This window comes from Labrus bergylta, chromosome 12, assembly GCF_963930695.1.
Source record: "Labrus bergylta chromosome 12, fLabBer1.1, whole genome shotgun sequence".
Lineage (NCBI taxonomy): Eukaryota > Metazoa > Chordata > Actinopteri > Labriformes > Labridae > Labrus > Labrus bergylta.
The window spans coordinates 23,926,658-23,941,246 of record NC_089206.1 but is presented as its reverse complement, the minus strand read 5'-3'; the positions used below and the strand labels follow the sequence as shown (position 1 = coordinate 23,941,246).

The following is a 14,589-nucleotide window of genomic DNA, read 5'->3' as shown; positions in this document are numbered from 1 at the left end:
GATAGAACTGATTCTACCCGACCTCAAAAGCCTCTGCATGTTTCTAATAAGCTCCATGAACAGAAACGTGCTCAAACTGGGTGAATATTGGAGATGCTTTTGAACAATGGAGAGGTTCAAGATGGATGCAGAGCTGGCCACCTTGATTCTAGAGAGCAGGGGGCGGGGGGAGACAGCTCTCTCCAATGTTTTCAATTTGTACTGCAGTACCCATTTTGAACGCTAGGTGTCAGATCTACATACTGCTCCTTTAAAAAAACTTTTTATGACTTATGTACAAGCTGCTGAGAGCCATTTTACCTTATGCAATTCATAAAGGTGTTTGATGATGGATTGATTAGATCTATAAATTAATTGACATTTCCCAGGACTTACGTCGGACCCTGAGCAATGAGAGCAATGAGGAAGTTCATGTCATCGATGAAGGTGTCGTAGTCGGGGCAGGGCAGGTCTTTGGGCTGATGTTTGTCAGCAGCTGCAGCGTCGTTGTACACGTAGATAACACCATCCTTCATACGAGCCACATATCCCAGATTCTTAGGCAGGTCTTTGGTTTCGAAGGGGTCTTCCCCATTGGCTGGAGGAGCTGTGAAGACTGTTGGAAAGATGCAACACATTAAATTAGAACACTCTGGATTCTCAAAGTATGCAAAAAACATCTTGTTTATTATGATCATGATTTAAATTTTCCTCACCTGGCTGTACCTGATCTTCAACTTTGAAGGTCTCTCCCTCGATCTCACGCAGGTACTGAGAGGCCGTGTTTGGGAAGCGTTGGAAGGCCAGCCTCATGTACTTCTCTCTGATGGTCAGGGCGCGGTACAGACCCTTACAGGACAACTCAAAGTCATCCATGGTCACCTGAACAACAGATATAAGAGATTCTTTTGTAAATGGTGAAAACACATCATACAAATACTTTAACCTTGGAATTAAATCTAGCTACCATAAGGTGATATCTAAAAGCAGTCCCTGTAATAACAAGATAAATCACCAGCTCTGATGCTAAAGCTTCCATTAAGAATTAGATTATTGATTAAAAAACATATTTATATTTAAGGTTCAGGAATGGAGAGGATTGGTTTTGAAAATATGCATTATCAGCAGTTTTTTCCTGAATATACTGAACTTATTTACCAGTTTTGCGCTTTAACATATGAGATGCCTGTTCTTCACGGTGAAATCATGCAATATCTTGTGTGGTCAGAATAAAATGTAAGGGATTTATGTTTGCCGGGTCATAAAAATCAAAACAAAGCTGGTCTGAAGCGTGTCCTTCCCTGGTAACGTCAAAGTCAGAGTCATGAAACCTAAACCTGCGCCTGCTCTCAGATGAGCTGCATTCATGGGAGAGAGGCTGTGAGGTCGCTGACCCTCAGACACACGGTGTCAGTGAAATTCAAAGTCAACGCCTGTGCCCATTTCAACTTGACCCCAGGCAAGTTTAGGACCTTGTAATTAAATGTCAGAAACTGCTGCTGTTACCACAAGGCAAAACATCATATTTTAATTCAATTAAATTAACCAATTATCCAAAATTAAACAACTGTGGCATAATGGTCAGATTTTAATAGCATTCAAATGAAAGTATAACGATAAGAAACATAGAGACTTGTGTTTATTGTCAGATGCCCTTGATTTTGATGCTTTTGGAACAAAGTTGATTTGCTGTGCGCTAGGAACAAAAATCATATCTCAACATATTATTTTTTATGCTAAATTGTGACACATGATATATCTATCCATATTTATTTCTGTTGAAACTCATGCTGAGCTTGTTCAGGGAACATAAGGAAACAGAAAAAGAAAACAAGACAAAAAGTGAGGGAATCTAAGTCAAACTCGCTGAAAATGTTTTAGTATGTGGTATTGTATCATCCCAATCTAATCTAATAACTAATGTTCATCACCAATATGAGATAAAACAATGATTTTGCATTGTTGGATTGTAGCCTTCAGTGGACTAAATCCATAATTTGATGCCATGTTTCAGTGCTGTGGTTTTGCTACCAAAAACTATAGCAATGGATGATATTTTTGTATTATGGACAAAACTTAAAAATTAATTTGATCAAACAATTTCAACTTGACAGTACCCCGGAGGCGTAGTCTCCAATGATGGCCACTCTCTGGAAGTCGGGCACCTCCAGGTAGGTGGGTGTGTCCACCTCCACTGACACTACAGTGGCAGTGGTTGCCTTGGCACCGGCCACGGACACAGCCATGGTGCAGCTGCGCTGGTGCCTCTTGCTGCAGAGAAGAAGTAATAAAGGCAGAGGATGGCTTAATGCACTGCTGAAACTTCTGAAATGTTTAATGCAGTAGCCACACAAAATGCAAAGAAGAGTTTATTTTATGGCCTTCTGCAAAAGATGGGATATGAATCATTAGTTGGCAAGTAAAGCCCAGAGGCAGTTTGTCTATAGGCAATGAGAAGACAGAAACAGGACACCACACACTAACAGATCCTGACTCTAAAAACAAAGTATCCTGCTAAATCTGTCATGGTCAAACACAAGTTCATCAAGCAAACATGGTGTAGGCCTACGGTGGGCAGATCTTTTGACTTTTTCCCCAAAATTCACAATGAATAAAGAAAAAAAACATAGATGGAGTCAATGAGACAGCAGAAACTTGCTGTATATGTTAAAATGTGAGCTGTAGAAACAAAAAAATCCTCCAGTTTATCAAGCTTTAATGAATGATGTTATAAAGCATTTGCAGTTAGAAAAAATTTAATTTACCCTGAGAGGAAAGATAAATATGTTTTACTCAATATGGCAGCTATTTATAGACTACTATAACAAGAACAACCCCATGAAAAAATAATAATTTAGAAAAATCCAGAGCACTTGACATCCTCCAAGTTGTATTATTATTACTATTTAAATCTCTTTTTTTTTCTTTTTTTTAAAAATCTTATTATTTTGGTATTATATTTGTTTGTACTTGTGTTTTTTATGTTTTTTATTTCTTTATTATCATTGAGTTTTTTGTGTTGGTTTAAGGTATGTATAAATATGTCTCAGATTGTTTTTTTTTTTTATCTGTATTTGGAAAAAGAAAAAACCCCAATAAAGAGAAGTTTAAAAAAAAAAAGTGAGCTGTAGGAGAGTACACATTGATATGCTGTGGTTGTTGGTTTTCATAATTAGGTCAGCTCGTTTCTAATGATCTAGCGTTTTTGTTCTACTTGATATTCTGGGGAGTGTATGCTCGGCTGCGCGCAGGGTTCCCCTCACTTAACAGGATATCAGATCGTAAAGTCTGAACTCTTTGCAGCTATGATATTCTTCATGGATTGGATGGCTCTTAACACACCTCAGGAAAATCTGGCAAGCTAATCCTTAGAAGTAGGCCTACATGACAGAAAGAAAGGCATCACATCCCCCGTCTCACCGTTTCTCAGCGTCATCCTCATACTGCAGATGGTGGGCCATCTCTTCGTGGAGGATGGGACAGTCGTCAGCCACGTCAAACATAGAGATCTCATCGCGGATGTTCTCATCTTTGGTCTCAGACGCAAAGACCTTCTCCGCGAAGGCCCGCATCTTGTCATCGGTCTCTGTCAGACCCAGAGAAGATACAGTCAATTACAAATACCCGTTCTGTAACTGTCACATCATGCAGCACTAAACTAAACTGTTGCTGAGGCTACAAGGCGAGCTGCATTTCAACAAACAAACATTCTAGATTTCTAATCATCCACGCTGCATGAATATGACGGATGAGAAAATGCATAAAGACTGAATGAAGACCTGCATCATGAACATAAAGGGCACACACCTTACCCAGCCTGGTGTTCACAGACTCCAGCACATGCAACCAAAGATTGATGCAGACACTACAAGTCCGCAACTCTGACCTCCAGTTTGGGCTGCAGACAAAACAGTCCCATGCATACAGAGGAACTACAGTGAAGAGGCAAATTGACAAACACAGTTGGCTCGACCCATGTTGACAAAAAATGGAAAAGCTTACATTTAATTTATCATTTTAACTCCAGACCCAGATTTCTCATCGTCTTTCTTTGTTCAATCTTGATTTTTTTGTGATTGTTTACAAACTATCAGTCAATTATTTAGATCAGAATTGATTAACATGTTGAAAGAAACAATGAAAAAAAGGGTCAAAGTCCAAAGTGACTGGAGTTAAAAAACAATCTGCTGTAAATACAACATTACCTATACAAGGCATTCAATTTTCACAAAGGACAATGAAAATATGATGCTTACAGCAGTGAACTACTTTCTAGAACATTCTCTACATGCACAAACTAGCTAAGAGATCAGTCTCTCTGCTCTAAGACAAGAACTACAATACTGCATTGAAGACAACAAGTTCTACTTTATCATCCCCCATACTTACTCTCTTGACCTGATTATGCCCAGCAAGAAAAGAGCACCAATCGGAATAAAAAGCCCCAAAAAAAGCATAGAAAAGCATTTATTAGAAATGAGTTAAACACACAAACATTTGCTGTATTGTACTGCAAAAAAGGCACATTTGGCTCTACTCCAATATGTCTGAATATGTAACCTTTTAGGAACAAAGACTGTACACATTTGGATAAGTTATTTACAGTTAAGACTTTTTCTGAGATAAATAGGCATGCAACTTTAATCACAGCAGAAATTAGCTAAAGAGGAGTGACATGATGGATCAGTGTCTATGATAAATGGAAAAGAAGGATTAACATACATTGTGATGATTGGAAATTGTTAAATACATTTCACAGTAATATTGAAGGAAATTAAACACAGAGGCTGGACAAAAAAAATCGGAATTAGTATCTTCTCAAAACATGCAGAGATAATTTTGTGTTCTAAGTTTGACAATGGTGCTACCATCTCAATGTATGTGAGCCCAATCAGTATGTCCAAGTTGGCTCAAATGGGCTTTCTCCAGCTTCAGCCGGTGTTCTCTCGAGATTTGCTCCCTTGTCTCCAAATACAACCACAGCATGAAACGATAGCAGAGGCTATCCATATCTCGTATCAAATAATGCTACCAGAACAAAATAACACTATTGATTCACAACTTACTCCATATGCATCGTCAGAGTATGGGGAGCAAGTTTTGGTACTCTAATATTTAAGATTTCAGGGGTAGCTATGGACAATACGCTCTTAACAAATAATTCTCCCATTAAAGAATCTCATTAAAACACAAATTTTTCGCTTCATTTGCATCGTACGGAAATAGGAAGGATTTTTGATACTCAATTATAAATCCTTTATTTGAAGAAGAAGATGATGAAGCATACAGCGACAGACAAATAGCCCCAATCAAATAATGCTTCCTGTACTGCACAGATCTGCATGGTTGCACATGTCAATGGGTGGCACCATTCGACTGAACACCGACTCATACTGGGCGAAAGTGGGCCTCAAAATGGTTTGGTCCACATGCGTAACCCAGCAGATAGGTAGAAGCATTGGGAATAGGCATACACATCAAATATGGGTACTGAATGGGTCCCAAATTGGCAACATTTATCCATCATTGGGCCTGTGTGGAGCCATTCAAGGACACATCTTGGCTATCGCATGAGGGGCCTCAAAATTGGCTTGTTCCCAGTTGGTAATCAGAAAAATATATTAGCCCAGATTCAACCCATTTAAGCCCCACTTGGAGTTGTTTGAGAAGATGCATTTCCTGTGGACACCTTAAATGGATCAAACAAGGTAATGGTCCAAGTCCATTAGCTCTTGTTTGTGTGCTGCTTTGCTAAATGACAAGCATTACCATGTTGACAGAGTCAGAGAGACGCCTGCAGAGAGTCATTTATTTATGTAATTGTTCACATTCAGTTCTATTTTTGTTAATGATGCTCTGTTTGTAAAGCATTGTATACAAAAACAACATAATGATGCAAAGAAACAGTACTGAATGTGAACAGTACATTAATAAAGGGTTTCCAATGAGATAATAATCTCTTATTTATATTTCCAACCTTCTAGGTTGTATCCAAATGCACCTTGGAGAAACAACATTTGCCAATGTGGCTGTGAACCATGCATTTGAAATGCTTTAGATTTCCCACAGCTCCCTCTGTCTCTTCTCAGCTCTGTACTCACTTCCTCCCTCTGGTGAGTAAGTAAAAAGTCCCAGTCAGGGTGGAATAGTCTCGGTTAGAGGGGAACAAAACAAGTGTGGTTATGTGTCACAGCGAAAAATGTCAATGATGCAAATGAGCACAGAAAATTCTCCATCCCTTGACTTTGATTATTCATTGTTGAAAAATAGTCCAAAGTGATCTCTGCGGAGTTTTCTGGACATGCTTCTTTATGTGTTGGAAATTGTTGACCAAATGCAATCTAATAATTTTGTCTCCATTGCACCCCAGAAACTCTGCAAAGAAAACCAATGGCTAAATCAAACTAAAAGTAAACGGGATCTGTTTTTGTAATTTTGGTCAACTGGCCTTGTGCTCAGCTCCCCATCCCACTGAAACAGATAATAAAACAGCATGCCTGGTTTTGTCTGGACGACACAGGTGTGAAATCTGTGCAGTAACATCAGAATATCAGAACAAGTGCAAACGGTCTCAAACACATTCTCCACCACTGCCTGTTAAACCATTACAACTAGCTCACCCTATTACATTTTAAATGAAGCTCTTCCAACAGCAGCTGTTGAACCCATCGCACTTCTATTTTTCACCCTCTGTGAGACTCTTCATGGCATAATATGATTTCATACTTGCCAGTTGTCTGGTGTCTGGTAAAGGTAAAACTATAATTAGCAACCATTACAGCAGAGTTTCAGTAGTATTAAATACTGGAGATGGATTGAAACAAGGAACACCACGGAAGCTAACACCTCAAGTACAAAGTGTGCAAAAGCTCCCTCATAATTTAATTACACATGCACACCGAGAACCTGCTGAAATATCATATCCATCAAATATCCTCTTTTGACATGTTCACAGCCAGTACAGGCACACTTACTAGAGTCAACAGAAGCTGATACACTGACCCGATGACTCTATGATCCCGAATTGAATGCTAACAACTGAGCACAAGAAAGATTTTTGGAGGTTGGGATCGCCCAATTTATCTAAAAATCTAAAAAAATCTAAAAAAAAAAAAAAAAGGATGGTAAACTCCATTTAACATAAAACTGTTCACCTATGCAAAAATAAATCACATCTTGGGATGTCAACATAAGTCATAATGGACTTCGTATTGGAACTATTTGCATTTCAACCCCAATGAACCTGTCATTAGAGCTGTCAATGCCTTCCATTAGAGTGCCCAGAGTATGTAACACCGGCAGAGATAGGAATTTATTACCACACCAGTTGTTGATATTCAAAAGAGTAAGAGGTGTGACCCCTGTAAAATACATATTCATACAAACAAGTTTAGGAAGTCCTCACCTCCATTGTTTTCATACATCCTCAAAAGAAGAAATAAGGGTGAAGTTTGAAAGAAAATGTTACGCTTTTTGCATATTGGCCAAAACAGCCCAAGGAAAGAGATAAGAAACACAAAATTGAGCACACTTGGAGAACTGCATGTCAAACAACCTGTTAAAAATAATATTCAAACCCCTTTTCTAAAGATGGGATTGCCTGTTCAAACCCAAAGTCATTTTGTCAATACTCACCTGGGACTGCGACTTTAGGCATGGTGACGCTCTTCCAGTGAAACGCTCCCTGATGACTGGTAACTGGTGGTCAGCCGCTGGACTCACTGTAGAAGGGAAGTGTGGAGCCCTGAGCTTGAGTCTGTGTAATATTAAGCCCCCCTTCTGCCTTGAGTGTAACCATAAACCGGCTGTGCCCACATGGGACACGCCTGGCTGAACGGGCAACTCATATGTGTCCAACTCTATTTTAAGATGTCTATGTGCACACTGACAGGCACAGTGTGTAGACAAAGACACTGGTATTTGCAAGCAAAGGAACTCCTGTTATATAACGACCTGATAGCTGTATGAGTTGCTATGCCCATGGCAGGTGGGTACATGTGTTGTTTTCATTACAAATACAACAGGTGGAACATTGTAATTACTACTTTTGGGTTAAAATGGAAAGTTATTTTGGAAATTGATGAGAGTTGATTCTTAAGACAAACTCTTACAGTTGACATGTTATCTTTGCACCTGACATGAATAATCTGCAGCTTTCACAACTGTTTCCAAGTTGTGGTATATTGCTGCAATCAACATAACATATATATACTTGCATTAGCATAGTTGGTTTGATACGTGTAATGAGACCTGACCAATATACTGGCAGTGAAAGTTCATTTATTTTGTTGTTGCATGCTGACTTTGTAGTAATATGGGTCTGGCAAGAAAAACATTCCAGACAATTGCATTGGGAGATCTGTGAGTAGAAGGGGGACACAGGAACTTGGCCTGCAAGTGGATTTGATTGGAACCCCTGATTCAATACAATGAAACAACATGGAGTCGCCACCCTCCCTGTGGACCCACCACCTGGGTGGGCATGGGGGGGTTGGGTGCATTGCAGACCGAGCAGCAGTCGAAGGCGATGGTATAGATGAGTTACCTCCGAAAGGTGGCTAGGCTCAGGCTTAGATAAAGGGTGAAGGCCTTGTTTACACACGAGTTGACATCCTCACAGATACCCTAACCTAACAAAGCTGATGTCAGAAGCTCCGCCCCTTCTTGAGTCTGATTGGTTGTGATTCTAGCGCTCAGGACGCTGACCTCGAAAATGCTAAACTACATTGTTTTTATTTTGAAAACACGGCGCTGCCAGTGCGAAAAACAGCTGTCTGTGGACACAGGCACTAAAACATCAAAATAGAGTCAGAGAACAGGGTCACCACCTAACATGTATGGAGGCCCATGAGTAATGATTGAGTGCCATTACTTTTGTTCAAGTGTACATTTATATATTTTAGGAAGAAGCAACTGACTCTGCCTTGAATGTGTTTCCAACCTAAACTATCTCCTTAGAAAGCAGGATATATGAGTAAGAAGATACATCTTTGGTTTGATTCTTAAAAATGGCTGTCTGTTTTTGGTTGTTAGGGCTGAAAATGGCTTGTCTTATTTTAAGACTTAGCCACTCTCACTTGTGTAACACACGTCTGCTTCTCCATTCATCTTGAGAGGCTTTGCAGCTTGTAGACACTTAACCAGCCGTCTATTTTTAGGGAATGTGATCCTAAATGTCAAAGTTCCTCTTAAAGTACAACTAGTTACTGAGATCGAGTTAGAAATGGGCAGTCCGCCAGTGTAGCTATTAGAAATAAAAATGCCGGACAGAGTTTTTGAATTTTTAAAAATGCGTTAGGCGAAGGACCACAATTTGCAAAAGATAATCCTTTAAAAATGAATTGTTTTACAAGTATTTATTTTCAAATCAAAAGTGAAAATGTAGTGTCATGTTTACTGAATAAAAAATATTGTAACATAATCTGAAATCCAAGATATGCATATAAATTGCCATATCAATGTGAACTTGAAGGAAAATATATGCAAGGATAGAGGCAACAATGCATCACAAATACTGCAATGAAGGACCAGTTCTCTGAAGAATTTCTTTCCAGTTTGCATCTGACTGTGCCTCACTATGAACCTGAGAGATTATCGGCAGCTGGACATGTGGTTTACCCCGGCAGAAGAGAGCACGAAGTCCAAGTTTCACCATCTCATATAACCTCCTATCATCATCATCATCTGTAATGCCAACAAACATTACCTAATTACAACAGGTGCGCCCATGACCTGCTTCTGGTCTGTGAGTTATTTGGCTGTGTTTGGACACTTCCATAGTTTCACTTACAAATTCATCAGTCGGCATAAGATTGTGTCAAACAATAGACACAATGCAGACAAGACAGTAACAGCAGCAGTAGCATACATCTTTAACCCGTCTTTCAACAGCACCGTACTGAAATCCCAGTGCAAAGCAACATCTAGATGTCATCAAATTCATATAGAGACAAGAATAATAATAATAGTACTACTACTAATAATAATAATAATACTAATAACACTGAGAAAGAAATAAAAAATAAAAAATAAACAAAAACATCCACACACAGCAACAACAATTAAAAAAAACTAAAAAAAAAACTACAACAACATATATATATATATTTTTTGCACCTTTGAATTCTTGACATAAATAGTTAAACGTTTGTCTTAAGGTTTTGTTGGGTATAGAATTTTACTGGTGTCAAGTGCACGAGTGAAGAAATCTGAAACCTTTCCTGCATATAGGCTACAGTCACACAGAAAGCAAAGACCCCCTGCAGCATGTATGTAATGTGCACATACAGTACAGGGATTTCTTTTTGTAAGCTAAACAGCAAAACTGTGGAAAAAAACACTGTGGAGTGAGTATGTGCCTGGTGGTAATCAGTAAGTGTTGCACAGTTTACAAGTTCAGCATGTTTCCATGTTCTGTTGAGATTGTGATCACCCTTCCTGTTAGAAAGATAAAGAGGAACACCCAGATCTAAAAACAGCACGACTGCATAATCACTGACGAATGCACTGACAGTTTTCAGGACCAGCTTGTTTTCAGACAACAGGATTCACACCACGGATTGGTTTCCACTAAGCAAATGAAACTACCAAACATTTAAGTATGTTTTCTCAAACCTGAACAATCAAGAATAGAGGCTGAAATATCTTACTTTTTAAATATCTCAATATAATAAAATATAACTACTTGTAGATAAGTAAATAAAGCTTCCTCAAGGTTTATTAAACTCTAATTAAAAACTAGATAATGTAACCTTAAAATCGAACACAGCTCATTTACATATTTAAAGCTACAGGCACAGAAACAGCCTGTTCTGAGCAGGGCTGAAATAGAGGGGTTTATAGGTATGATCAAATACAGGATCAGAGTGGATTTAGAACAAGAGACTTCACAGACATGTTTATGGGAGCTCTGAGACTTATTTAAACTGGTTGAAAAGGAGGAGGATATGTGACCTTCAAAATTAAACATGAGCAAGGACAGTTTTCTTTCACAGTCCGATTCGTCGAACGTAAGTTAGAAGAGAGAAACTGTCCTTTTTACTATATCGATCCTATTGAGTCTTAAAATGATCTTCAGGAACAGGACATAGTGTCTTTGGTGCTTATTATTATTATTATTATGATTATGGTATGAAACCTCCTAGCTGCAAATACAGATGAATTTAGGTGGAACAGTGGGAATGCTCACAAAAAAAAACTGCATTCCTACTTCCAAGTCTGCTAACGCCAAGTATATACCGTAAGTACTGACAATTACAGACAAATGTCTCCTGCATTCTCCGAACCTAAATAAAATAGAATTGACTTTGTTTTGTCAGGATTAATGTAAACAATGTAATATGGGTGGGATCGTAATCTGTTTTCCAGTGGTTAAATGCCTTCAGGAATTTTAATTGGTCTTAATTGCTCAAGCGTTCCTCCCAACAAGATTGTTCTTCCTTCAGAGCAGAGAGGTCTGAGCATCTGTACAGGCACGACTCAAAGGTAGGTCCTTCATGTATTTTTATCATTCAATTAAAAAACGTTATTTCTAAAATTAGTGGGGCTGTGGCACGGTAGCTTTGAGCAGCCGCCAAGCTTGACAAATGTATTATGGGATGACAGATTACAGAGATGGCTTATTTGGGTAATTTAGTTGTTTGTGCAAAATGACCCAAACTGTTGCATTGACCAGACTTTCATGTCCCTTTTAAAATAACAGAGTGGTTGCAATGGAAGTCAAGGTGTCTGTGGATGGTATTCAGCGTGTTGTCTGTGGCATTACAGAGGAAACGACATGCCAAGATGTTGTTGTAGTGTTGGCTCAAGCTCTGGGTATGTAAAATATGCCTGTGACTCTACATAGTATGAAGATTTATGTACTCATGCTAACAAAAACATCCTTCTCTGTAGGCCAACCTGGACGTTACACATTAAGGGAGAAATTCAAAGACTTTGAGCGCTGCATGACGCCCGGCGAATGCCTTCTGGAGACTCTTAGGAAGTATGGTGAGCAAGCCAAGGAGGTGCAACTCACACTGCTCCACAACGGACCCTCAGTCTGTGATGAAATGAGCAGGACAAAAGTTGGCAGATACCAGCCCTGCCCGCCGCTGAGACGAAAGGATGCCGGCCCCAGGATTCGACGGGGCAGCAGTTCACTTAGTTTGCATCGTCAAAGCTTGCCGCCGTTGCCCTGTTTAAGACAAGAGGCGGATCAGCAGAGAGAGGAAGTGAAAAGGCCAAAAAGAAAGTCTCTGACAATCATGGAGGAGGCCTGGGAATGGTTGGAGAGTCTTGGGAAAGGCAAGGTCTACAGTACTGCTGGTGAGAAGGAAAGCAGCAGGAATCGTTCCTCTTTGAATGTCTCTCTCACGGTTGACAAAGAGAACTCAAGTCGAAGTAGTAAAAGCAAAATAAGAGGTCAGAAAAGTTTAAATTCAGACTTGGATCATCAAACATCCTGCTGCATGGGAAGTCAGACGACGGGTAAAGAAAGCAAACACTCCAGGAAAACTCAAGATGCAAGATCAGACGACAAGTTCATCTCTAGATGTTCTACAGGTGAAGATGAAAAAACAAGTCTGAGAGAAACCATCATATGTCAACTCGCTTATCTGCAGGACTTGCAGGTCCAGATAGTGCACGTAGACAAGCGGATTCTTGAGCTTGAAGTAATGCAAAAGGCCAAACAAGCCGAACAGGAGGCAGAGCAGAGACTGGTCGAAGAGGAAATTGAGCAGATCCAGTTTTGGGAGAATGAACTAAAGGCAGAGGAAGGTTTCGAGAAAGATTTGCAATGTCAGTTTCTTGAGATGAAGGCAAAGGCTGTGGAGTGTAAAGCAAAGCTGGAGGAGTATAGGGGAAGGATGCAAGGACTTGATTTTTTTACTCAAAACACTGTTGAAGAGGATTCAGGGGCAGTGTCAGAAGCCCCAGATGAGAGTTCAGCTCTTCAAACTAAGGACCTTAATCAGAAACAATCTGACCTTGAAGTATACACTAACAGGAAGTTCCTGCCCAGAGAAGACTCAAACCCTCCTCACGCTCTAGTTGCTACCAGCCAGACAAAAGAGCGACGGCCCACAGGACCCACCGAGCTGAGGGAATGGTGGACACGCTGGTCTGAAGCCCAAAGCTCTCAAGCACAGAGTAAAAAAAAGGTGATTCACCGCTCTGAGCTCACGATTTATCTGGGCAGTACCAAGGTTTAGAATTGAAAACCAAACATCAGAAATACAGACCATAGATATTATGACGCCGCATTTTGAACCAGCTTTAGGATTGTTTTAAAATCCAAAACTGGGTTTGTAATTCTCACTCAATTCCAGTATTTCCTACAACCTTCCCATGTTTGTTCTGTTAAGGGAGCCCCCTACTGGTAAACATGGGGCAGTGATAGCAGCAGTGAGTCTGTGGTTGTAAAATGTCTGTACCAGCACATCAGAAAAAAATATGTATCTAGAGAAGAGAGATTCTTTAAAAAAAGTTAGAATACCTCTTTTTATTTAACCTGTTTAAAGACATGTTTAATCAACAGAAGCTAAACAAACTTAGATTTAACATTTTTAGTTAAAAACCAAATGATTTGTGCAGATAAGACTACTTGCCAAATAGTATGCAACCCAAACAATACTAGTATTGAATATATTGTACATGATACTAATTTATTAAAGGGAAGGGAGTAAACTGAAGAACGCTTTCCATAAAGTTTAATTTAGTTTAGGACTGAGCTTCCTGAACTTCTCAGAACAAGTAACAAACCAGATTTCTGAACAATATGACAGAAAATAGTTTTTGAATGTCACAGTGCATGCAGTAATAAGTCAAGTGATCGGGGACATTGAAGCTAATGCTACAACTGATTATGAGACCTTTAAAGTTGTTTGGCCAGATTTCTGAAAAAATTGGCATGTTGTGTAAAATGTAAATAAACCAGAATACATTTTAAAAACATTGGATCCCTGTATTTATTATCACAAAATAGCAAAGACACCCAATCAGACGCTGAAATGGAATATTTTTGTTGTTTTGGTGAAGTATTTTGAATTGTATGACAATGTTTTGATACCATTTTATAAAGCTATTGAGGAAATGGGGTTCATTTGGATCTCTAACAAATGCATCTTAAGGCTTTGCAATTAATTGCAATTTCATAGTTATCCCAATATGAGCAGACACAGTAAACATTGCAGAAGTCTGAATTTATCAAGATAAGTTATTTGTTGTTAACAAGCATATATTGTAAATATCTGATGGAAATCTGGGACATGTTTCTCTCCATTTTGCTGCAGTCTGATGATGCTTAAGCTAGCCATCAGTTACCTTCAGATTAATTGGTGCATATGCATTAGTCAGGGGAAAAAATATTTTTGTTCATATATGGATACAGGAGAGACCTGTTGCAAAAAGGTTTAATGAAAACCAGAAAACAGCTAGGATACAAATTGAAACCGAGTTCTACCTGATATGCCATCATTAACTTTTATACAATCTCCATATGGTTACAATATAGAACAATTTTAACGTACATTGCTTATTTCTCACATTGTTCAGACCTAATGCAATTACACCTTTTTTTACAAACAATGACCTAGAATAGGATGCAAGATTCGCACCAGAATCGTTTCC

At 39.1% G+C, this 14,589-nt stretch overlaps 2 protein-coding genes across 2 annotated transcripts in view; one reads left to right on the top strand and one right to left on the bottom strand.

The window, feature by feature from the left end:
- ampd1 (adenosine monophosphate deaminase 1 (isoform M)) overlaps window positions 1-7,758 on the bottom strand; it is a 13,847-nt gene extending 6,089 nt beyond the window's left edge. The window contains exons 1-5 of the mRNA XM_020635941.3: window positions 7,615-7,758; window positions 3,400-3,565; window positions 2,097-2,250; window positions 696-861; window positions 376-595 (exon numbers count right to left, since the gene is read on the bottom strand). Coding sequence (XP_020491597.1) covers window positions 376-595; window positions 696-861; window positions 2,097-2,250; window positions 3,400-3,565; window positions 7,615-7,636 — 728 coding nt within the window. The 5' untranslated portion in view covers window positions 7,637-7,758. The remainder of the gene's footprint in view (window positions 1-375; window positions 596-695; window positions 862-2,096; window positions 2,251-3,399; window positions 3,566-7,614) is intronic.
- A 3,687-nt stretch (window positions 7,759-11,445) lies between these two features.
- rassf11 (Ras association domain family member 11) lies at window positions 11,446-14,143 on the top strand. The gene is made up of 3 exons (XM_065960934.1): window positions 11,446-11,463; window positions 11,681-11,793; window positions 11,872-14,143. Exons 2-3 carry the CDS (start codon window positions 11,691-11,693, stop codon window positions 13,170-13,172), a joined length of 1,404 nt encoding a protein of 467 aa, XP_065817006.1. The 5' UTR covers window positions 11,446-11,463; window positions 11,681-11,690; the 3' UTR covers window positions 13,173-14,143.
- The last annotated feature ends 446 nt before the right edge of the window (window positions 14,144-14,589 follow it).

Coding starts and splice junctions, on each gene's coding strand:
- rassf11 (XM_065960934.1), top strand. CDS start 11,691: ATGGAAGTCAAGGTGTCTGTGGATGGTATTCAGCGTGTTGTCTGTGGC. Junction 11,794..11,871: donor AGTGTTGGCTCAAGCTCTGG/GTATGTAAAATA, acceptor CCTTCTCTGTAG/GCCAACCTGGACGTTACACA.